The following is a 26,587-nucleotide window of genomic DNA, read 5'->3' as shown; positions in this document are numbered from 1 at the left end:
TAACAAAAGTTGTTTATCTAACAACAACCATTCTTTTTCTACCATTAAAATTCAAAATCTTAACATATTCATCAATGGAAAAACTCATGTACTTTAATAGTTTGGCGAATTAGTCCCCGGGATAGCTAGGTTAAGCTACAACGATCCTGAAAACATAAAAATCATTAAAAACGGGACAAAACACACCTACATGCACAAGAGAGAGATGGCTGAATGTTGAAGCTCTCCAATGGCTTCCTAAGTCTTCAAATTTGACTGGTGAAGGAAGTGAAAAAGATGACACTTTGTTTCTTTTATTTAATTTATTTTGTCACTTTTAACCAATTTACAATTTTAACCTTTATACACATTATTTATTACACAAAATGTCAAGCCATCATATTCCACTATCTCTTTAATGGTATAATTACCAAATAAGGGCTTCCACATTAAAGTTCTATAGCTATTTAATACCTTTAGCTAATAGAACACAACTTTCGCACTTTACGTTATTTAGTCCTTTTTATCAAATTGAACATGCAAACGGTAAAATTTCTTAACGAAATTTTTATACTATAATATTATCATGATGTAGATCACAAAATAATATTAAAATAAATTTTATGACCTCGGATTTGTGGTCCCAAAATCACTATTCCGATTTTCATTGAAAACAAGCTGTTACACCAATAGTATGATCAGTAAGTGATATCCGCCAAGAATAGTGCTTGCGATTAACTGTTCGAGAATAATTGTTGAAAGTTGTTTGAAGCGAAATGAAAAGTGTGGTGCCCAAATGTTGAGACCTAGAGCTAGCCAAATAGTTGAATGAATGAAGATATGGTATGAATGATGAGAGGCCTATAAGTATGAAAGTATACAACTGAAAATGAAAAGGTATTCGCCAAAGATAGATACATGAAAGTCCATTTTTTCAAGATGAAGATTTTCATGAAATTTAAAAAGGCAAGTTGTGTTCATAACTCACTAAGTTCCTTTGAACTTACTAGCGTTATGTTTATGTTTTAGGAATTGTTGTGTAAGTGTAAGAACTTGAGGAGACGATATCAGAATTGTGCCAGAGAAGCAGTATAAGGGGATACTACGCATACAGTGGGCGTATAAGAAGAACTAGCATTTAGTAGGACTACGCCATTTGAATCTGTGTTTTGTAACTTTTGTGTTATAAAAAAATTTTAGCAAGACCAATACGATATGTTATTTGCAAATACTGTTTTTATTCTCTAAGTACGGATTCTTTAATCAAATTAATTAGAAATGTTTTCAGTGATGAATTTTTGTCTTCTATTTTGAAAAATTTGTTAAGTTTTATGTGAAGTAATACCCGAAACTCAGACTTGGTGAATCGCGTCAGATGGACGGTGTTACAAAATTAGACCATAATGAATAAATAATTTAATTTTCACATTGAACTCAATGTTAAATTTATTCTTTCAATTAAATAATAATTCAAAAGAAAATAAATTAATCATAAGTTATATCTTGCCTTCTCTAGCAAATGTATTTTTATTTGCATATACTAATTCATGTAATCTATTTACCATTCATCATTTTATCAAATCATTCAAAGTTCTTACATGCAATCCATTCAAAGCTATAATGAGATAATGGAAGGACGGATTGAACACAGGTAATTAAGGGTAAAATAACTTGTAATTAAATTTTGACTCATCACCTATTAATTAGAAAGTTATTTAGTTATGGATTCAATTCACTAAAAGCACCGTGACTAAACTCCTTATTATATATCGTTATGAAAGTTAGTTATGTTAAACTTTAATCCATTTCATGTGTTACCCTATAAGATATCCATGATCCCTTTAGATTAAATCCATACCCAATTTGATCATTTTTCATCTCATAATCACCATTATATTTTCCATAAAAAAATCATTATTATTTATATTAATAATGACAAAATCATTTGTCGATAGAGAAATGACTCATGACCATATCATAATCCATACAATGTCAATGAGAATACATTATTTACTTTTTTATCGAGTTAAGATTCTACTATTTTGGACTTTGTTAAATTTAAACTAACATGCATAATGTTGATACCATGAGTACAACACAATCCATAAATAATTTTAAGTTTGACCCATAAATTTCCATTGTTGTTTCAAAATTGGCAATTCTTAATTTTCATTTATCTATCCTTTGTTAATGTGTTTCTATCTTCGAAATCGAAATTGACATTTTGAATTACAACTTTAGGTTTCAGAAACTTTTATCCGTATTCCTTCAGATGTATAGTATTCTTGTCAATTTATTGTCATATCTACTGTTGAGTATGACTCATGTTTCAATAAAATTTGAGAAATAATCTTCCAGTTAAACTTTGTATATTTGTTTCAATCAAACATTGATTAGTCTAGATTATTTATTTATTATTTGACCTATGAATTTAGCATATAAATAGGCTCTTTTACAACCTTAGAAAATACACCCATTAGAAATTAGAAATCATAACACATTTAGAGAATTTTGTGTTTACATTTTGAGGGTTCTTTATTTTCTGGTTTTCGAGGTTTAGTTTTTATCTCCATTTTTTGTACTCTTTGTTCTTTTGCCATTATAGTAAAATTATCTTTGTCCGTGATTTTTTATCCTCTTTGGAAGGATTTTTCCACGTTAAATCTGTGTATTCAATTTCTCAATTTCTTCCATTATTTTTTACTTGTTGCTTAATCGGGTCGATCCCCAACAAGTGGTATTAAAGCTAGTTCAATTTTTGTAGATCAACTTGTTCAAAGATGGCAGCAACAAGGTTTAAAATTGAGAAGTTTGATAGTGTCACAAATTTCAATCTGTGGAAAGCTCGAATGATGGCAATTCTAGTTCAAACTGGCCTAAAAAAGATTATTATCGGGAAAAAGCCTAAGAATCTAAATCAAACAGAATGGGAAGAGCTTGATGAAAAGGCCTTATCTGCAATCCAGTTGTGCCTCACGAATACGGTATTGTAGGAGGTATTGATGGAGAAAACCTTATCCGCCTTGTGGAAAAGATTAGAAAGTATTTATGCGACTAAGTCTTTAACGAACCATTTAGTGTTGAAACAACGTCTATTTACGTTTCGCATGAACTAATGTGAACTTCTTAGAGATCATATCAGTCAATTCATTACCCTCTTAAATTATTTAAAGAATGTTGAAGTTTAGATTGACGATGAAGATTAGGCTATGCTATTATTCTGCTCTTTACCCCTTTCATACAAGTCTTTTAGGGAAACCTTGATTTATGGTAGAAACAAACTCTCATTCAAAGATGTGAAGGGTTATTTGTTGAGTAGAGACAAACTAAAAAATGAGTTTGGTTCGGATAGAAAAGCAGATAGGCAAGCTTCCGTTTTGGTAGCATCAAAAAAGCAAGACAAAAGGTGTCGCTATTGTAAAAAGTTACGCACGTCAAACTAGATTGTTATAAACTACGAAATAAAAGAGATGCTGAGAATAACGAAGAAGATGTAGCTAGTGCTAATTTGGCCAATGAAAGTGGTGATGATTTCTTGTTAGTGTCAACGATCGATAACTCCAAGCTTATGTCCGAGTGTATCCTAGATTCGGGATGTTCTTTCCACATGTGTTCCAATAGAGAATGGTTCTCCATAAACAGTTCGATTGAAGGTTAAGTTGTGCACATGAGAAACTATTCATCCAGTAAGGTAAATGGTATTAGTACTGTTAAAATTAGGATGCACGATGGGACTATTAGAACACTCTCAGATGTCAGGTATGTACCTAATTTACGAAAGAATCTTATCTCATTAAGTATTTTAGACTCGAAAGGATACAGAATCAACATCGAGTCGAGCGGAATTAAAGTATCTCGTGGAGCTCTTATTTTGTTAAAAGGTAAAAGGATCGGCAGTCTTTATATTCTGGAAGGTTCTACAATGACCGGTGAAATCGAACGCCCTTCGTCCGTTACAGAGTCGAACTCAACTCATTTAGAGTAGAGGCAACTTGATCAGAGGAGGGAAAGAGGTATGATCATTTCGTTGAAGAGAGGTTCTCTTTTGGATGCAGGTTTTGAAAAGTTAGGGCTCTGTGTTTGCGAAAATTAGACCCAGGTTAGTTCTGATTTGGAAGTGTACAAGTCGAAGGCTAAAGTCTTCCAGTTTCTAAGCACAGATTTGACTAAGTTAATCCCCTGCATAGTTCAAGATAGGCTCGTGGTGGGTTTTGGCAAAGATGGCGTTGTGGAAATATGAGTCAATGTGGAGATTTGTTGAGTATGACTCCTATTTCAATCAAATTTGAGAAATAATCTTCCAGTTAAACTATATTTATTTGTTTCAATCAAACTCTAATTAGTCTAGATTTTTTTTATTATTTGACCTATGAATTTAGCCTATAAATAGGTTCTTTTACAACCTTAGAAAATACACCCATTAGAAATTAGAATTCATAACATATTTAGAGAATTTTGTGTTTACGTTTTGAGGGTTCTTTGTTTTCAGGGTTTAGTATTTATTTCTATCTTTTGCACTTTTCGTTTTTTTGCCATTATAGTGAATTTATCTTTGCCAGTGATTTTTTATCCTATTTGGATGAATTTTTCCACATTAAATTTGTGCATTCAATTTCTCAATTTCTTCCGTTATTTTTTACTTATGGATTAATCGAGTTGATCTCGAACATCTACTTTTATAAAATATATATAATTTTTACTTTGGAGAAATTGACCTGCTAATTGAATCAATCCCATTTAAGAAAAGTTAGGGCCTCAATGTTTGACATTTTGGCATGAGTGTTTACTCCATTACTTGCATCCTAGATTTAAATTGTAATGTGTGTAAGAATAATTTATTTTTATCAAAAGTGTGAATTATATATAATAATAATAAAAAAGCTTAACCAAGATTTTCTAAAACAATATGTTAAGGCTAATTCCACATGCAAAAATCACTAGCTTTTTTAATTTTTTTTTTTATGAAAAATTATCATATACACTTTTTGTGAAGTTTTTTAGACTCTAGAAGCGGATTTAGAATGTAATGAATGTCTTAAAAGGTGTAGTAAAAATATTAAAAAATTAAAGTTAAAATTTGCCAGAAGTCCTTATACTTTTCGAAATTTAGGAATCTAGTCCTTGTACTTTTATTTCATGGAATTTAGTCTCTCTACTTTACAGATTTCAAAATTCAGGTCCAACTATTAACACTTATAAATTCTTTTTGTTAAATTTATTGTTATGATATTTTTTAATTAAAAATACTTACTTGATAGTCATGTAATTAAAAATACTTACTTGATAGTTATATATATATGGTTTCATTTTTTGTTTCTGCTATTAACAAAATGAGATTGACAATAATTTTCAATTGAGACCATTACAAGTTAATTTTGTGATGATAACAATAGTAGACCAAAAGACAATTGAACTACCGATTGCTTAAGGCAAAAAACTACACACTTTTACATGACTTTTTTTTTTAATCATAAATCATATTTTAAAATGATAAATCTAGTAAGCATATTCAGACAATGCCAATAACCATGAACTTAAAAAATAAAATATATATTATTTGACTTATTGTTTTTTTTTTTTTTTTGCTAGTACAACAACTATGAAAGCTGCATAAAAACAAAATAATCAGCAGGTACAAAATGACCCATCCTAAAAACATAAACATAGACAGATCGCAACAAACAGAACCTTAAAATCCCAAATTACACCTATCATTGAACAAACCTCAAACCGACAAAAATCTAATTCCCACAAGTCACTCTAGGTGATTGTTTCCATGCTATTCCAAGTTCTCACTTTAAAGCTTCCAATCTTTGTAGCTTTGAATGCAATGGCCATCATAAGATACCTTAAAAATACCTCTTTATTATTCAAAATTTGAAGCTTAAACAGTTACAAATGATTAAAAGTAGTAAGTAAAGTTCGTCCTCAATAATTATCAATTCAGACAAAATGACAAAAGAAAAATAGAGATGAAAAATAAAGAAAACCACTGCTACTTTTAACAAACATTTTAGTCATATAACTTGCAAAGGCATCGCCTAAACACAAATAAACTCAGAAATAAACTGCATACTGCCTTGTGTTTCTTGTGTAATAGTCTAAATTTTAAGCTATTTATCAACTGTTTTTTTTCCTGCAGATCAAAATGGAATTAGTCTATATATCACTAAAGGATATCTATCTTGTAAAGACTATTAGTTGAGGTCCCTCGTTAGATTTTGTACTATGTTGTTAGCTTTGGAACGGCCATAGAATCATTTGAACTTGATTTGTAGATTCCATAAAAATGAATTTACTGCCTTTCCTAAATTAATCATATAACGTTTTGAAAATTTGAAGATTTCCAAATTGGAATTTTAGAATTTCAAGCACCTAGAATAGGATATATGCAACCTGTATTTTTTTATATCCTTTAAAATTCTATACTCCATGAAGTCTTAAGCATGTGGAGGGGTTGTACCCTCCACACCTTATTAGGATTTTTTAGTGGAAGCTTCTTTGGGTATTTTCTTTAAGAGTAAGCTCCTCTGAATTGAGCTCCCTTTCCCTCTGCTAGTTTGTCAAGATCGTTAATCAGCATATCTAAGTTCATCACTATGGCATTAATGTTTCCACAAATGTCTTTGTTTCATGATTTAAGGAGTTTTTTTTTTTTTTTTGACAACTTCCAAGTGATAATCAACTAACCTCATTTAACTTAAACAAATGGAGATAAGCATATATAATTTTAAACTGTTTAAAATCCAGAAATAGAAAATCCAGTCAATAACCTTCAATTCAATGTTTTAAACTGTCACATGAAAAAAAAAGCAGATTGTAGAGATGGGGTAAGTGGGTATTAGCAGAAAAGGGAAAAACAAGAAGCCTAAGCGTGAGGTTTTTGGTGTATTTGTCTAAACCCTTAAATGCTCCTGTCCTCTATATATTTCCTTAAATAACGTTTTTACACTTTCAATTAAAGATGAAGAATGGAAGAAGAAGAGGAGAAAAGTTACCTGGATGAGAAGATGAAGAACGACGCAAGGATGATACCGGTTGTATGTGAAAGAGAAAGCACCTAAGACCGAAAAGCTACCATTAGAAGAGATTATGCGAAAGGAAAAATGAAAGAAAAAGAACAGAAGAAGTAAAAGTAGAAAATACCTGGATGGATGAAGAAGAAGGAAGATGAACGGCGCAAGGGAAAGTGAGAGTTTGGAAAATGTCTTACGGAAAAAAAATCCGTAAGACATTTTACATAAAAAGCATCCCATTTTACCGGGTTTCTGAAAACGTTTTACTTATGTAAAATATTTTCATGTAACCAAACAGCGTAAAATTAGGAAAACATTTTTCGGAAAATGTTTTCATGGTTACCAAAAACACAGCCTTAGATTTAACAGTATTTAATAGTTGGAGCTGCTTTTTTGAAATCTAAAAAGTAAAGAGATTAAATTCCATAAAATAAAAGTACAAGAACTAAATTTCTAATTTTTGAAAAATAAAGAGATTTTTGGCGCATTTTAACCAAAAATGTAACGTTTGTTGTACCCTAAACCCACTTGTGAGGTTTAAATTTTGAAAAATTAAGTTCATGATTTATGGAATATTTATTTCATAATAAATTTAAATTTCTAAAAAATTATGGATTTAATTATTTCATTATAAGTTCTAATCATATATGCTCTTAACCCCTCCCCAACTCATAAATAGGAAGAAAATGCGCTCCAGCGCACTTGAACCCACGTCCTCCTGCATTGACAACAATTCATATGTCAATCGAGCTAAGATTCAATTGGCACAATTTTAACATTTTTATACTTTCCGACTATTTATCTCTTTTTTACATATATATTTTACATCAAGGGTATGATTGGACAACACAAAACAATTATTTGGTTGCAATGCCATATTTGGTTGTAAAATTGTAATTACACAATTATATAATTTATATATTTTTAAAAAATATGAGTTGCTATAAAAAAAATCGTACGATAAAAAGAATTCTAAATGAGTATCATCATATGTAAAATGTTAATCCAATAAAGCAGTCAATAACATGAGAATTCCATGCTAAAAAATAACAAGAAAAATAAGCATTACATGCAATTTTATATAATTGCTCTAACATTCCATATTTGTTTAGTTATTCGCTCTTTAACATTTAACATATACTTATTTTCATCATTCGTTTGTCCTTGACCGAATTATTCATCGTCTGAATCTGAATAAATATAATTAATACTATTAACATCTCATTCTTCTATGTATTCTTTAAAATACGAATCATTTCAATTCCATTATGCTATATTGTGTGATGTTATTTCAACTACATTTTGATACATTGTATTTATCAAATTAGAGTTTACTAGCCATTTTTGGTGTTTCTATTTGACTCTATTCACTCAAATGTTATCATATCCATGATACAAATAAAATAAAATAAAACTTTTTGTATTTGTGTAATAACATTTACTGTAAAATATTTAGATTTACGGTGAAAAAGACGTATATAAAGTTAAAACCCTTTTTATAATATATATAAATTAAGTTTAAAATAATATAAAATCTATAAAATAAAACTTTTATAAAAATATTTTTATTAATACTACTTATAAATATTATAATTTTTGTCATAACTTTAAAAACTTATTTTTTATAAACTTATTTTTTATAAATAAATTATGGCAAAAATTATAACACTTTTTTATATATAAATATATAACATGTATACCTAAACAAATATTTTCATATATAACATGTAAATTCTTTTTGTAATACACTTTTTGCCTATAACTTTAAATATTTTAGAATTTAAATAATATGATTTTTTTTGAATTTACATTTCATTCTTATAATTTGAATAACTGAAATCCGAATTTAAATTTTCAAACTGCTTTTCTTCCAACTCTTTACTAAAATCTTTTTAGGAGTCGTTTGGGTATTTAAAATAATAAAAATTTCAAAATCTGAGGAAAGCTTTTAGGTGGATATTAGGGATCCTCCGCAAATAAAATTAGCAACCTATCACCAGCTTCAACGTGTTAGGAATTTTTGGATTTGAATCAATTTTCGATTTTCTCCAAAAAATAATTTCGTCGGCCCTATTTTTAGCAGTTGTTTTAACTCATCCCACAATAACGAGCTTGGATATTGCCTTTGTCTCAATCAGAAAGTTCCCTAGAACACTTCCGGTGACCACAATCAATCTAGTGTTTTCCTAGGAGCATCCTGGAGAAAGCTAACCAATTGTATAAGCATTATCATTAATTTTAGCTCAAAAAATTCACAATGCTAAACGCACATGGCATCCTTCAAAAGATATGATGGTACAAAATCAGCAGATGACAATCAGAAGGATGAAATGATCTTCTGGATCCTTGTTTGTACTCGTTCCTTCTCTTCGGCTCCATCTAGGTCACCGATATTGTCATGATATTCCTGTGTAAAATAAGATACCAAAGCAAAAATAAGACCTAAACATGTCAAACTGTAAGCCATTAGCAGCTACATCAAGTATGGAAGGAAAACTCAATAAGGAGACTAGCCTCATTTTATATGGAATGAAATAACAGTTTTCTAGTCCTTTGCAGTGGATTCTAAAACTTATTCTTTGGTGATATGATCAGAGACTTTGTTCAATGACGCAGTCATATACCCAAGTCCCTGACCCATCTCCACTTCTATGTCATTATGTTATCAACTCGAACTAAGGTTTTCAGCTTCAACTGACAGACAAGAAAAGCTGCGGATTGAGATTGCAAAGAATGTTGATGCCTCTTATTAAACTTGGTCAGCAAACTTATGCTTTGCAATCAAGTAAATAGGAACCAGAAAACAAAAGAGAAACAAAGGGGCCTCTGCAACTGGAAAGAAATAACAAGCAGGACAGTACGTGCCGGAAAAATCATGCAGAAAGAAAAAAAAAAAAGATTTCCATGCTTCAAAGGTAACTTTTGCAGCTAAAATTGAAAAAAAAGAAGAAAAAAAAGGTCCACGCCACAAACTTTCAGCTGACTGATCTTTTGTCAGGTTGCGATTAATGCAACAGCAATTAGGGGTAAATCAGTTAAGAAAAATGGCTGGATATCCCCTCCTAAAAGTTAATACAGTAGCAAAAAAGGGCACATTCACAAGGACTTTTTGAAGTCCAAGAACACTAAGGACAAGATTGCTATCCCAGAGAATATGTAGATGTGATTTTCATCTTTAATTTCTCAAAAACTCAAATGGTTCTTTAGAGAAAAAAAACTACGTCCATATATTCTCATCCAAGGACAAACTGTTCTTCCTTTTCATAAATATTCTGACCAGCATAAATAGAAAGTTCAATTCAAAATAAAGTAAAACCTAGACTTCCATCTACATGAAATTCTAGATCCAAACTTTTCAGCATGTAGAAGTTTGTGAAAGGGAATAGTTATATGACGGCCTGTTAGAGCTTGACTATGGTCATTGAGAATTAGATATGGTCCCCAAAGTCTTCATCAATCAACATTCATAAGAACTGTAATATATATTTCTAATAATTGTGTATTTGTAATCTTACAAAAGATTATATGTCATGCCAGTAAGTTACTTGAACAATTTTAAAGGTGATAACAATGAGTAATTTTGACAATTGCAAGAGATCATGGCATCATGATCTGAATCTTGTTCTCCACACACTTGAAACCAACAATGCAAACGAGGTAGAAAACTATATCATAGTCATAGCAAGCTTCAAAGGACAGAATATGGTATTTTCATCAGTTGTGGGACATTCAAAAAAGCAAAAGCATAGGCATCATCTATATGTCCATTCCATCTTCCTGGTGTCCAAAACGCACCATTAACACAAAATATTCCTTATAGGAAACATTTGGTATATTTCTAATATCACCATTGTAGTCTAATCACTTGATGATCTTAGTACTTGGCTATTCCTAAGCACTCATGATTTGTCATCACTTTGTTTGATCAATAATCACCATGTTAGATTGTTGCAAAAAGTATTACATTATTTTGTTCAAAAATACCAACATAATTGTGCATATTGTAATAATTGAGTAAGTTAATGATTTCAATATAATTCAAAAATAAAAATTTGTTAAATATAGTAATCTTTTATTTATTTTATAATTAGGTATAAATTACAAATTTAGAAATTATATTTGTTAACAAGTTGACCAATATGTAAAAATTATATTAAAATTTGAATTTGAAAATGACAATTATCTCTTAAAATCAAATATAAAGAAACCAAAAAGATTTGTTTTTAATCTATATATGTATATATTTATACACGCTAGATTACGCCACACCGATTCACCGTGTATAGATCATGATTGTTGGAATGATCTAACCAAGCACCACCTTATAGAAAAGATAAAAAAGTCTTAATGTGCTTGATCATTAAGGAAGTAGGATATAAATAGTTGTCTTGTCTTCAACTTCAGCCGTTTTAGCTTGATCTATGAAGAACCATTTTATAGCAGCTGTGCTCTCTCAAGGATTGTACGAAGCAATGCCTAACTTTGTATGAAGCCTTTAGGGTCATGGTATGAGGGCATGGAAATCTAGGTAGGTGTATCCCTGGATCTTTGTACTTCTCCTTTTTTTTAGTATTCTAAAAATTGTATGAAAATTATAAAATCAGCCCTAAGGCATTTCTATAAACCCTGGGGGTAGGCATCTTCTCTAACCCATTAAATGCTAAAAACAATAGTTCTCACCATTTATTCATTTCTGTTTGTTTTCCCACCTCAAAGCCAAAGCTTTTCCCTTCTGAACCAACCAAACACAGTATCTTCTCTAACCCAATTAAACACTAAAAACAACAGTTCTTACCCAGCATGGAACCAGATTTTTAACTTCAAACAACTACCACTTCTTACCCTACACCATCACCATATCACCAATACATATATAGCGAGTCTCAGTCATACAAGAGTTCTCCTCTATTTGTTAGAAAATTCGAAGAAACACAAAAGATTGAAAAAGTGCAATGCCTTCCTTCTATCAACACTCAGTATTTTCTTATAAAGCAAGCCTTAAAATGATTTTCTTTATCAACAAGTTGGTATGTAACTGATTTCTGTCTACAAATTGTACAACTTGAATACAGTTCCAAAGGGGGAAAATTACCTGAAGTATATTCTTGATATCGTTCTTAGTAAGTTTCTGCTGCTTGAGCAGTAATTCAATTCTTGCCCTCATTTGAGGGTGTCTGCATAGTATTCAATAAACTAAATTTAACAACGTTTTAAATAAACAAAATAAATAGACGTGACCAAGAAAAAGGTGCAAAAACTTACTCAGAACACCAAAGATGACCCAGAATAACAGCAATCAACTGCAATCAAAACAATAGAAGGTCAAAACTGAGAATATTTAAACACATTGGTTAATAACTTCAGAAATTACATTGGTTAATAAGATGTCTATTAAGAAATCTAATTAATTCAGAGTTAAAGTTTACAGCTAGGTTTGTCTGACTGATGAAGGGCTGAATTTCCATTCAAAAGAAATATAATAAACCTAGACATAAGAAGATTCATCTGTCAATTGGAACATCTGTAGTCTTCAACAGAGATAAATCATCTATTACATGGTTAATCTCCTTGTACCCAACCCGGTTTTTTCTTTAAGGCTGATTCTCCAACCATGAACTCATTGTATTTACTCACTCGTAGAATATAGGACCTTTCTAAGAACTTATATTTCCTGGTTTTAATCATGAATGAACTGAAAATTATAACCTAACCAGTGTAGTCAAAGGCACAACCCACACTCTAGGTGCTAGAATAATTACATTGCCTAAGATGGAAAGCAAAAAAGCGCTTGCCCGAGAAAAGTAAGACGCAATTTGCATACATGAAAGATTTTATGTATGTCAATGAATAAATGCATAATATAAGCTTAAGATCAAATGTTTTCAGAACCAAACCAGTGGTTGAACCAGTCAAACCACCGGTTCCCAATCCAACTGATTCAATTGGTTGAACCGTTGATTCAACAGCCCAATTTTTTTAAAAATATCAGAAAAAATAGAAAAAATAAATAAAATTCTAGAAAAATTTATAAACACAAATAAATAACAATAATGATATAAAAATTAATTAAACATTCCAAATTCAATTAAAACAATAACATTACCATTCTTAAATCATAATTGAAGTATTAAAAATTTTAAATTAAACCACCAAAACAAACATTAACAATAAATTCAAACAACATAACTAATCTCTAGGCTCGAGTAAAGATACATTCAAAGTCGAATATCAACCAACTAATTAAAATCATTTCAAGCAATAAACAAATTAACAAATTCCATAACTAATTAAACACTGGAGTCCATGCTATTATCACAAATATAGACATATAATTTATTGATTTTGAATGAACAAGATAAGGAAGCGATGCCTAAGCTTAATACTTAGGCTTTTTGCAGTAATTCATACCTAAATTTGAATGTGTTACGCAGTAAGAAGCAATTATCATGGAGAATCTCAAACAACGACTCTATATCTCCACAGAAAGATTGTTGATACATATGACTCCAAATCCTACAGTTCTTAGCACAAGAAGAGTAAAGACTTTGACTACACTTAAATCTAATAGGAAACCATCAAGGATGCTAAGACTTCAAACAAAAACTAAGCTATAAATAATCAAAAATGGAAACCAAAAATACGACTAGGCTAGTGGTAATTTTTATTTGACCCTTTTTCTGTTCTATTTTATGCAATCAAACCCTCTCATACTACCATTTTAGTGCAATCAAAACCCAAATTGTATGGAAATGCTAATGCCAGCAATAGCATTGTTAACTCCTATATGGCATTCGGTTAATGGTGTGGCAAATGCATACAAATATAATTTCCTAATATGTCATTGTCACCTACAGTCACAAAATATGCTTTTTTAAATAATCATTTATCTTATTCAAGTTTCAATTAATTGGATGGAAAATGCTAATGTTAGCAATAGCATTCTTAACTCCTATATGGCATTCGGTTAATAGTGTGGCAAACACAAACAAAGATAATTTGCTAATATGTCACCTACAGTCAGAAAATATTTTTTTTTAAAATAATCATTTAACTATTGAAGTTTAATTAATCAAACTTAGTAAAATGAAAATCCATCAGACCATTGTTCATTCTTCTTTGGTCTCCTCCTCAGCATCCCAATATACCATATGCTTTTGTTTCTTTCTTCTCTTCTTCTCCTCCTCCATCAAACTATTGCTCACTCTCTTTTTTTCTTCTTTTGTTTTTCAGCCAAGACTCCTCCTTTCCCTCTAACACTTCTCTGTTCACCCCATACATCTCCACAACAGCTATGCTCCACTGTCGTCCTATCCTGTTTTATCTACAACCTAAAAATTCTTATTTTCAATCTTCAAATCATCTGAATCTTAAGAATTTCATATTACCATTATCATAAGCTTTCACCCCCAAGCTGTCATATATGAAAAGATACAACAAAATGCAAACCAAAACAAAGAGAGCCAAATAGCATGCTTGTCAGAACATTTAATGTTAACCCACCATTATCATCAAGATTTAAGTTGATAAGAATTTAGGAAGCCAAAGTAATACAATTTTAGAAACATAACTTGCTTCAATTAGGTTACAATGGTCTTTTTCTGCTAAATATTATATAATATATATTAAGATTTAGAAAGAACTGCAGTTTAGACACCCAGGTTCATGATATTGAAAAATTAAGCCCAAAACAGCTATTACACTACTCATCAACAAAAATAAATAGTAATAACAAGTCAGAGAAAAACTAAAAGATCTAGGACAACTATGTCAAAAATGTGTGCCAGGCCTGTTTAACAGCTAAATTCATGATAAATATAGATAGTCTTTGAAGCATTAGACTAATCATAAATGCAAACTATTTAGAAACTCAACTAATTCCACCGCAAACATCCACAAAAAAAAAAAGCCTGGCAAGCTATAAAAACCTCCCTTCATCAGGCACTCAAAAAGCAGAAAGAGAATGATTAAAGAAATAAAAAAAAAGCAGAAAGAGAGAGAGACCTGAAGAGTGTAAAGTCCAGATTCAAGTTTCCTATTGTATTTTTCCTCTTCATCCATCTGCAAAATGCAAGCCATGTTATAGAGGAAGACATCTCAGAGTTGAATGCAGACTAGAAAAGTACAGTTCATTGATTACCTCCAAATCATCAAGTTCCAGTTGCTCCAGTCGTTGTGTCTCTGCTGTAACTCTGTCAGAATATCTGCATCATTTAAATTCATAATATAGGAATATTAGTCGCAGAACAAAATCTCTATCCAACCCTTCTTGGAAGTGATCCTCGTAGCTATGGAAAATTTTGTCAACAGCAAGAGAAACCCTTCTCTTAGTTACTAGAAATACCCCATACCCCACCCTCACATGGACAAGAATTTGCTTTGCATATTAATGCCAACGGTAGAAGAACCTCAAGACTCTAAACCTGTAACTTTGTGAAGTTAAAAGAAACAAAACAAGTGAAATAAGCCAATACCTTATATATAGTTCCATAAGGCGGTCTATCTTCTCACATTCATTCTCAACAAATTTACTTAATAACCTTTCCCTTCTGGAACCTCTCAAAATTCCACCTGGAAATAAGACCACAAGCATGAATATTTTATGTATAAGGTTCAGTAGTTGAGAAATGTGTAGTGCAATTTCATTATGCTGCTAAAATAGTTTGTAATTAATTGGTAATCATCTGCAGAAGTGATAAGCTTATGCATGGTTGGTGGTCTCACAGGCACACTATCAATAAACAGGTTAATCACAATGAAAAGTGCAACATGCAAAAGGGCAATAATGTCATATTTGTCTAAAGGCACTCACCAAACAATGATGCAATTAGTGATACCAGGCGCTCTTCCAACTCCTCTTGGTACCTTTCCTTCTTGTTCTTCTTACTTATAGGTATCTAAACGATGCAAGAGGAAAAGGCATAGTGTTAGGTACTGAATGCAATTAGACATGGATAAGTGCTCAAGAAATAAAGACATACAAAGAGAGATATACTTGCCTTACCCATGAAAGCAGCGAAGGCAGTCTTCAATCCCAGAACATCCACAAATCGCTCGCAAGCAGGGGGATACTTGGTCATGGAAAAATCAAGTGCCCTGATGGCAGAGGCATAGGCAGATTTCTTCTGCTTCATAATAATGATCATCAACTCCACTCCTTCGGCCTTAACGAACCTCTCCTTGTTCTCCAATGGCATCAATAAACAACACAAGCAATCAAACAAATTCTCTAGCATTTCCTCTTCATCTGATGTCTTGGGGTCCTTTGATTTGTACATAGCCACGGCCTGCAAAACCACATCCACGCCGTTCATTTGTCCCAATCTCTTCTGATTGGCAGTGCTGTTCTGAAGCAATATGGCCAATATCTCCGAAGTGTACTGCTTGTTACTATCGAATTCCCTCACTTTGATCTTCCCCAACAACCATCTCAACAACTTGGTCCTCTCGCAGACCAACTCGGCCACTGTAGGCTTCACCTCTATCATGTTTTCAATGCTGGCCAGGGTGTTGTAAATAGCACTCATCTCATCAGGGTCCTTGTCCGATAGGCGTTGCAGATTCTGGACCAACAGCTCCAACACATTGTTCTCAATAAGAGAATCCACCAGAATCCTGGCAGGCTCGTCGTTGTCCTCCAGAACATCCTCGTCCGTCAAGTCCTCTAACAAATGCACAACGTCAATGGCAATGTCGGTGTTGTCATGGGACAAGAGGTTGAGAATGGAAGGGATGGCGTTGAGATTGACCAGCTCAGGGTACAACTCAGGGGCTCCAGAAAGAATCTTTAGCTTCTCTAGCTCCTCGTGCAACTCCACTTCCGAGTCGGCGAACCGCTCCGGTTGGTCCGGGTACTTGAGCCGGGCCTCGATGTTCTCCTTTAAGCGGCGCTCGAAGGAAAGGACTAGCTTCTTGAGGGTGCGGAGGTCAAGTAATTCGACGGTGTTTTGGGATTTCTCGACGGCTTCCAGGAGGGAAAGGTCCACCTCCGCCTCCATGTGATTGTCGCCGTCGTATCGCTTTCGTTTTGGAGCGTTACTAACTTCCATGGTTGGAATTCCGGCGCCTGCTCCTAGATTCACTTACCTTACTGCTTGTTAGCTTCTACTTCTTGGTAGGATCCGGAAATCCGCCCTGTTTCCGGTTAGGCGTTTTTCTAGGGGAGCGGCCTTGCTTCCTTACCTTTCCTTGCCCTCCCAAATATTATTGCTATATATATTGATAGATTAAACCCAATCTATCCAATTAGTTTTTTTTCCAACGAATTTAATCAATTTATTCCATCCAAAGATTCAATTTAATATTTTTCACAAAAAAATATTCAATTTAATAAGGATAAATCTATTTTTTACCATTTCATTTCATAAAGAAATTAAGTTGATTCAACCATTTTTAATGGCTTATTCGACTATTTTATATGTAAATTAAATTAGCCGAATTAACTAAATGATTAATACCATAAACCATCAATTACTCATATCAAAATAAGCTTAATTAACAAAAACATTTTTATAAAATCATACAAAATAAAATTGAAATATTGTTTAAATCATTTTAAATCAATTTTGGGGTGTTAGAAGGTGTCCAGGACCAATATTGGGTTTTGCAGGGCTTTTTTTTCACAAAACAATCTAGTGGCTAAAATAGTACAAGTGATGTGATAAGGAGGGGCAAAGGTATACTTACCCCTTATATTGTTTATGGGAGATTTTGACTAAAAGGGTGCATTTTTTAGTATTGGACCCTGAACACCTAGGGTGTATTATGGCCTTGAAACACCTCTATTTTATCCCCAAAATATACCATGTTGACTTCCAATCATTTTAAGCTTAAAAATCATGTTTTAAAAGTCGAAAACAACCCTCAAAACATCTCCAAATAGGACATTATAAAACATGTTCTAAAAGTAGCCAAAAGTCGACATCTTTGTTTATGAAACATAACCAAAATATAGTAAAACTTGTCAAAGCATTCATGAGTTATGCTAGCATCATAAATTGCATATAAAACCTGTAACACCCTATACCTGACCTGATTGTTAGGTCTGAACTATAAGGTGTCACATTTGTTGTCGAAGCAACTACGATTAAATTTTATATGATTCACCCCATCAAGCATATAAACATAATAATTATAAGCAAACAATACAATAAATATTCATTCTCAGTCTTACACGAGCTTACGAAAGCTTTAAAGCTAACCTGAGGTCGAACTGGACTAAATTGTAAAGTATTCAATTTATAGGGTAACGTCGTGACGTCACATTTTCATGTCGAGACATAGCCACATAGTTTGTCGCGTCATGATGTCAGGCCACTCGACGTCATGACGTCACTTACTATTTTAGCCTTGTCGAGACAACGGGGTTCTTAGTTTTAATGTGACATTATAGGTCATTCCTTGCGACGTTACATATTGTTTCTGCAATTCTGTTTCTTTCAAATTTGTAAATTTTTAAGTACTAACAAACATAAATCAATCTCAACATCCTTCAGCCACACATCCATTTCTAAAACACCTAATATTGAGTTGTACCTCTATGCTCACATATAACTATTCATATCTTTTTCACCAAATTCCTTCAATTACCTGAACGATGCAAGCATATAAATATTCACACATCTCAGTTTAACCATGTTACCATTTCATGCAACATATCTTAATCAACTAAAGCAAATATAAGTTACGTTTATATATATACACACATCAAACACAAACACATATCATTTCTAAAACATCAAGATGCAACATTTACTTATAAGCACCATTCTATTCCAACAAAACTTAACCTATTAGGTACATGTCAACTAGAATATGAAAATTTCACAAGCATTGCTAAGTCAAGTTCGAATTCTAGATGCTGAGAAAACCTCCTCGCAATCTACTAGAAGTCTAAACTACCGGCACACGGAGAAAACAAAATTATACACTGAACAAATCGCTTAGTGATAATTCTACAATGCAAATCAATATAAACAAATTCATACAAATACATATATTTAAATCATAGTATAACTCGTGTCAAATTATGAAAATACTATCACTTTTATATATCTATGCTTATATTCATTTTAACGCAACAATTATTTATGCATACACACTATCTTCTCACATAACATTCAATTTAATAGCATTTAGTTCATTTACATATCCATTTTTGAACAGTGTCAAGTATTCATTTATTAGCATCACAATTAAATTCATAAGTCCTTTTTCACTTGAACACTTTAACCATTTTCAAGTTTGATAGCTCATTTATATATATTTGGCCCTCAAGGGCTAGTTTTCAACTCAAATCGAATAATATCACATTTCATATTACCATCACATTGCATTTCTTTACCATTTAATCAATTATTATATTATTAACCCTATTAACCAAACATAGACTCGATACGGATATACGGACCAGTCACCCCGGCATTTCCTTATCACTTAATCAACTATTATATTATTAACCCTATTAACCAGACACGGACTCAGTACGGATACACGGATTTATCACCCCGGGTTGCCCGATGTGACAGCCCTAATTTGACCCTAGTCGGAAAGTGGTTTCGGGACCACAAAACCGAGTCACAAAAATAATTGATTGTTATATTCTATGCTTATTGTATGTGTACATGCATGTGTGAAAGTTTCATGCTTTAATTTTGTCATTTGTATGTGAAATTTATTAAATAGGACTTATGTGTGACATTTTTGAAATGTGATAGGTTAATTTTAAAATGGTCTATTAATGCATGTAATCAAAAAGGTGGACTTGCATGTCAATTTCCCCACTTCGATAGTAGTGGCCGGCCATGGTAATGATGATAAGCAATATGTGTTATGTAATAATATTATAATATGGTAATGGCTTAATTTATGTAATAAAAAAATGTGTTAAATTAATTAAATGAATAAAACAAAGAAAAGAAATAAAATGTTCATCTTTTGATATCTTTGGCCGATAATTCTAAGAAGAGAAGGGAGGGGGAAACAAGCATTCGGCTACTCCTTTCTAGTCTTGATTAAGGTATGAAATCCTTGTTTGTTTTTGATTCTTTTGCATATATTAAGCTAGTTACTAAGTCCCTTACTTGCCCATGTCAAAATTTTGAGTTTGGTAGTAAAATAAGTATTCGGTTATGGAAGAGGTTTAAGGGGATGTTTGTTGCCTTTATGAATTAAGGAATAATTAGGAATAGGTGATGTTGGAACTAATTTAATGTTCATATAGATAATTTTGAATGATAGAAAAAAATCGGCTTGTGCATTGGTGAAAATGCCGAATGTGAGCATTTATAATAGTTGAGTTATGCTTGTGTTTAAAGTGATGGATTGGAGTGGATGCCTATATGTGTTGTGAATAATTACTAGTAAATTAAGGTTTTCGGATTACCTATGTCATTGCGAATGTGTGGATAGTTGAAGAAAAATTTGTTAAAATGCTTGGTAGATGGATATTCGGTTAATGTTGTGTTTAAATGAGCACGATGTGTTGTATTGATATTATGCTGAAGTGAAATTATAGAAATATATATGATGAAATTGATTTGGTGATATACATGTTTAAATAATATGTATACAAAATAAAGAATGTGTGAAAGAGTGAATTGGTAATAATCTCTTTGGGACAGCAGCAGTAAAGTGACTTTGGAAAATCACTATAAATTATGGGAGTTGAGTTAGAAGCTGAATAAATTATGTAATTAAAGATTGATAAGTCTAGTTTCTTATAAAATAAACTATAAAAGCAAAAGAATTACCGATAATGAGATAATTGAAGTAATGTGGGACAGAGTCAAAATGACTTCTAGATCCCCTATTCTGTTTTTATAAAATCACTATAAAACGTATAAAAATAGTCAAATGATAAAATTTATATGCTTAGACTCCTTAATGAGTCTAGTTTCAAATGAAATAAACAAGGACATGTTTTGAATTCTGTACAATGAGAAATTTATTTCGTAGTGAAGAGTGGTCAGATTAGTCAAACAGTGAAACAAGGGAAACTTTAGGAAAAATCTGGTATTGATTGGCTAAACTAAAAATTATGAAAATTTTATGGATAAAATATAAATGAGTCTATTTTCAAGGAAAATTTACAGCAATTGATTTGGAGTTTCGTAGCTCTAGTTATAAATAATTTAGGGACTGTTGCTCAGGAAGTCAGCTTATAGTGAAATTGTGATTATATTGTAAACATTGATAAAAATTTGCTAATGAATTGCTTATTGATTTCTTATAAGCTTACTATAATTTGTATGTGTGAAAGTCGAACATAAATGTAGTATATTCTGAAAATAATATTTGAATAGTCAATTAATGATTAGTTTAAAATTTGTTGAATTAAAGCTCAAGAGCATAGGGAGGCAATTTCGAATAAGGGAAAAGAGAAAGTAACCGAGTAGCCATTTTGCAACTGTTCAAATATATCCGAGGTAAGTTTTAAGTAGTTTCCTTTAGTATATAATTGACAATGCCACTATAAGAGTATAGTAGGTAAATTGTGATCTTTGGCTTGCATTTGAATTAAGATGTATAATAGATAATGCATGTATATGACTTATAGTTTGATGGCCACTTTGAATTTAAGATTAAATGATGAATATAATGAGTGATATGAGATATAACCATTGAGCTGAAATGTGAATGATGATGTGCGTATTGAGTTTAGATTCGAATGTAATATACGACTATTAAGTGATAAGGTGACTATCATGTGTTATGATCAAATGTGTATGAGATTGAAAATATCCGGACATGAGGTCCGCATGCTATATGCTGGAAAAATATCTGGACATGAGATCCGCAGGCTATATGCTAGAAATATATCCGGACTTGAGGTCTGCAGGCTATGTGCTGGAAAAATATCCGGGTTAAAGACCCGCAGGCTTACGCTAGTAATGTATTCCGAGCTCTAAGATTTGACAGAACCGATGCCAGTAAGTTAAATAAGATTTCGACTTCGAATATCAGTGGTAAACATCGTTGCGTAAGTATTATATGTTTTACATGTTAAGGTTCGTGTTATGTGCTTGTATTTGAATTTGAATTGATTTTTTTTAAGTGATTTAATAGCATCAAGGCACGAAATATATATATATGTGTGTGTGAATGAATTCGGTATTTGAGGATAAGACAATAATATAATTGGTTAATGTAACTCACCATATGAAAGAATGTGATTAAAGGTATTAGTATAATTTATGTAAATAATGAAATATGTGCAAGAAGTCTTATGTATACATACATACATATTCGGCCAAGGGGTTTTGTAACTAATGTACTGGTGTATATTTTGTAATACCCCTACCCGTATTCATTTCCGGAATAGGGTACGAGGCATTACCGGAGTTTACGAATTATTATTATTTTTTTTTCAATTCAACATATTTTCATGATAGATTCATGCATTTATATAAGATAACGTCATCACATATCTATAACCAGGTTTGTTAACCATACTAATGGCTAACTTTACATTCATTTCACGTTAACATTTACTTTGTTAGCTTATACATGCCATTGATTTTCAAAATAAAGTTTCTTTATATACCGAAATCACGAGGTTGACGATGTGATGTGTCTCCACCAAATCCAACCTCCGAGCTCTTAACACTACAAAAGCAGGGAAAAAGGAAGCGGGTAAGCACTTTGTGCTTAGTAAGCTCATGTAACAAGAATTATACTTACCTAATATTTTCAATACAATTTAATAAACATTCATATATCCATTCAATGCATTATTACCCTAACATGCACAAACTCAACATTCAAGTTAGTACAATAATTTCCATGTATCAATAATATATATATATATACCATGATTGATGTACTCATCAATACCATGATTTTCATTCCTTATTATTTTTCATATTTATCCCGTTGAATTTATCGAATTTCGATGGATTTTCAGAGGTACACTTTTAGTGTACAATTCGGTCTGTCAATTCATATTCATGTGCGCACATTTCCATTTGAGAGAGCACACTCCATGAACCTCAACCTTGCGGGGATTACCGGTCGAGCTAAATCCCATAATATAAACTCATAGAGTATTGTCGGGATTACCGGTCGAGGCTAAATCCCCGCAGCGACAATTACTCTAATGAGCTTGGATCCAATTACCAGTCGAGCTAAATTCAGACCCTAATTCGGATTACCCGTCCGGGCTAAATCCATTTTACACATATTCTTGGAGGGCTATATCAGATAGGATCACCCGTCAGGCTAGATCCTTTTACCGTCAATTCCTTTTTAGAGATCCATCGAATTTTCCTTTCATTCAAACGGATTTCTTCCCATTTTATCAAATATCTCAATGTTTCATTAATTTTCATACAATGAACACTCAAATCATATTCACATCAATAACATACAATCTCAAGCATTTCGAATATAATTCAAGTTACGAACTTACCTTGATACTTGTTTGTAAACAGTAAAAATCTATTAATCCGAAATTTTTCCTTTCCTCGATCTAGCTTCGTATTTGAATCTTCGGATCTAAATAAATAAATTTAATTATCAATTTAATACATTTCATGTTCATATGCAACATTCTCTATAATTCAACTATTATTTATAGTTCATTCAAAGCTGTCTACTTGAGTCATAGTCACTAAATTATTTATAACTTGAGCTACGGAACTCCAAATTAAGATCTGTTAATTTTTCCTGAAACTAGACTCATATATATTTTTACCATAAAATTTTCAGAATTTTGGTTTAGCCAATCAGTACAGTTTATTCTTCAAAGTCACCCTATTCTGTTGTCTAACAGTTCGACCCTTCTTCCTTTGAAAATAAATTATCTCTTTATACAGAATTCAAATGATGTTCTTGTTTGTTTTATTAAAATAGACTCATTAAGAATTCTAGACATATAAATTTAAGTCCCTAATTATTTTTATTAATTTTTTATAATTTTTCAAAGTCGAACAGGGAACCCGAATTCATTCGACCTTGTCTCACAAAATTCATTATATCTCAAAATTTACAAATCAATTGCTTACAATATTTCTTCTATGAGAAACTAGACTCAATAAGCCTTAATTCCATATTTTTTCATCTTCTAATTCGATTCCTACAATTTTGGTGATTTTTCAAAGTTAGTCTACTGCTGCTGTCCAAACTGTTTTAGTGCAAGTTGTTTATTACCATTTTCCCTAAGCTTTTAATAAATGATAATTTCGTCCCTACTCAATTAGCCTCTCAATTGAGCTGATTTTTCTCAATTAACATTTTATTCTATCACCTTAAACTAGTTTACAACCTTTAGGAATCAGAATTTCAGCAATAGACTTTAATTCCAAATATTTTCACAATTAGGTCCCAAAAATCAATTTCCATTGAAATTGCCTAATAAAATCATCTCATAAACAAATTAAAGCTTTAATTTCATTCTATTTCATCATAAACTTACAGCACTCAACCATGGTGACTTTAAATTTCATCCATGAAATCAAAAACTAATGAATTTAATAGTAGGATCTAGTTGTAAAAGTCTTAGAAACACAAAAATTACAAGAAAAAGGCAAAGATTAACTCACTTGGTGCAAAAATTATGAAATACCAGCTTATAGAACCCTCCTATGGCGTTTTTATCTGCTGGAATTGAAGAGAAATGAAGAGAAATCTAGATATTTCCTATTTAGTCCTAGTTTTATTTAGTTAATTTTGCAATATTCCAATTTTACCCTTAATTTATCAATTTTTCTGCTGATTTCATACCCTTTCCGTCCAGCCCAAATAACTTTTGGGTCTAATTCCCTTTTATATCCTTTCTCATTAGACTAATAAGCTATTTAATCACTCTAGCAACTTTTACACCTATTACAATTCAGTCCTTTTCATTTAATTGACTACCCAAACATTAAAATTTCCTAACGAAATTTTAATACCACATTAATAACATTTCATAAATATTTATAAAATTATTTTTGACTCGGTTTTACGAGATAGAGGTCCCGATACCTTATTTTACCCAATTTCTTCAATAATTTCTTTTTCTAACTAATCACTAAATTGATAAAATTTTCTTATCAATATTTTCATACGATTTTCCTATCATATAAATTTTCAAGCAAAAATATTGAAATAAATTTCTATTTAAATCGGATTTGTGGTTACGAAACCACTGTTCCGATAACATTGAATTTACGCCATTACATATTTGGTCAAGTGAATTACAATTAGAATACAAGTTTTGTGATACTCAATGTTCAATTTTAATGATAAGCCTTAATAGTATGAATTGCTTAAAACTTACTAAGCCTCGAAAGCTTACCCTATTTCTTATTTCTTTGTTTTATAGATTGTTGATTTTGGCTATTGACTCGGGGATCGTCAGCAGTTCTTCATACTATCGATCTTTTTGGTATAGTTATATTTTGGACTCGATATGGCATGTATAGGTTGGACTGTTGACAAAAATATGTTTTGAAATTATAAATATCTTGGCCGTATGAAAATGGTACTTATGAATTATAAATCTGTATGTATTCAGTTCGATTTATACTTGTGTTGGTAGATTATGTGATTGAAATTAAAAATTTAGCTTGGTAATACCTCATAGCCTATACCGGCGATCGGACACGGGCTAGGGGTGTTACAACCGACAACAATGACAATATATCGATACACTGTACCATATTGGATTGTCCAGCAACAATGGTTTTCTCAACTCAATCAATTTGTCACCCCGGATTGCTCTGTAACGATAATTTTACTCAATACTTTAACTCTAAGGCATGCCAATTATATCCAACACAGTCCGAACAACTAATAGGATAACCAATTTTTGATTTCATCATACATCCCAATTTATGCTTTACCATGTTAATTTCATCGACAATTTATCAATTCAACACATAGTTTAACATGTTCCAACTCAATCTCATACCAATTGCATATATTAAGCAAGCCATGAAATTCTCTATTCTAATTAATTTAGTCTCTACTTCGATATTCTATCTAAATCACATCATTTTAGCTCAAACAATCATCAATAATCACCTCCAACTCTATATAATGCAGAATGATACAAATATGCAAGAATTAAAGGATTCTTGAACTATAGAATTACAAACCATAAATTTTGAGCTACTCGTCGACGGCTTTGGATTCTCCTTTTCCTTTTGAATAATCTGGGTCAACATTAACTATGAATTAACATAAACACATAAAACTATCAGCACTCAACCAATTCACAATCAATTATCAATTTATGCAAGATTTATAATTTATTCAATTTAGTCCCTAAAACTTAGACTAACCTAACTTTCAATTTAAACTTCATATTGAATTATGATTTAACTATTACCCATTAGGGACCTCCTATTTCTTATTTCTACAGTCAATTTTACAATTTATTTAGTTGGTCCCTGATGTAGGAAATTATCAATTAAGCTTTACAGTTTAGTCATCTTTTTAATCTAAGCTTAATTTCTATAAATTTAACATCTAAAACTTTCAATTCTCAACCATTAAAACTTTCAAAACTTTAACAGATTTACAAACTGGTACATGGGCTAGCTAAATCAAGCTCTCATGACATCAAATCTATAAATATTACAAGAAAATAACTAAAAAATTACTTGAATTTT

At 31.6% G+C, this 26,587-nt stretch overlaps 1 protein-coding gene across 1 annotated transcript; it reads right to left on the bottom strand.

Moving 5' to 3' along the window:
- Positions 1-9,078: 9,078 nt before the first annotated feature.
- Positions 9,079-17,253, bottom strand: LOC108479486 (uncharacterized). The gene is made up of 8 exons (XM_017782125.2): positions 15,992-17,253; positions 15,805-15,889; positions 15,467-15,563; positions 15,133-15,196; positions 14,997-15,053; positions 12,258-12,295; positions 12,088-12,169; positions 9,079-9,402 (listed from the first exon to the last, which is right to left on the bottom strand). The coding sequence occupies exons 1-8, from the start codon at positions 17,039-17,041 to the stop codon at positions 9,313-9,315; spliced, it is 1,563 nt and encodes a 520-aa protein (XP_017637614.1). The 5' UTR covers positions 17,042-17,253; the 3' UTR covers positions 9,079-9,312.
- Positions 17,254-26,587: the final 9,334 nt, after the last annotated feature.

This window comes from Gossypium arboreum, chromosome 12 (assembly GCF_025698485.1).
Source record: "Gossypium arboreum isolate Shixiya-1 chromosome 12, ASM2569848v2, whole genome shotgun sequence".
Lineage (NCBI taxonomy): Eukaryota > Viridiplantae > Streptophyta > Magnoliopsida > Malvales > Malvaceae > Gossypium > Gossypium arboreum.
Note: the sequence above shows the minus strand (reverse complement) of the source record. Positions and strands in the feature narration are given on the sequence as shown.

Bases quoted from the DNA above. Each gene is read 5' to 3' on its own strand.
- LOC108479486 (XM_017782125.2), bottom strand. From the start codon at position 17,041: ATGGAAGTTAGTAACGCTCCAAAACGAAAGCGATACGACGGCGACAAT. The intron at 12,296-14,996 runs GTCTCTCTCTCT...TTTTGATTGCAG, and splicing joins CTGGACTTTACACTCTTCAG to TTGATTGCTGTTATTCTGGG. The intron at 9,403-12,087 runs GTAATTTTCCCC...TATTTTACACAG, and splicing joins ATATCAAGAATATACTTCAG to GAATATCATGACAATATCGG.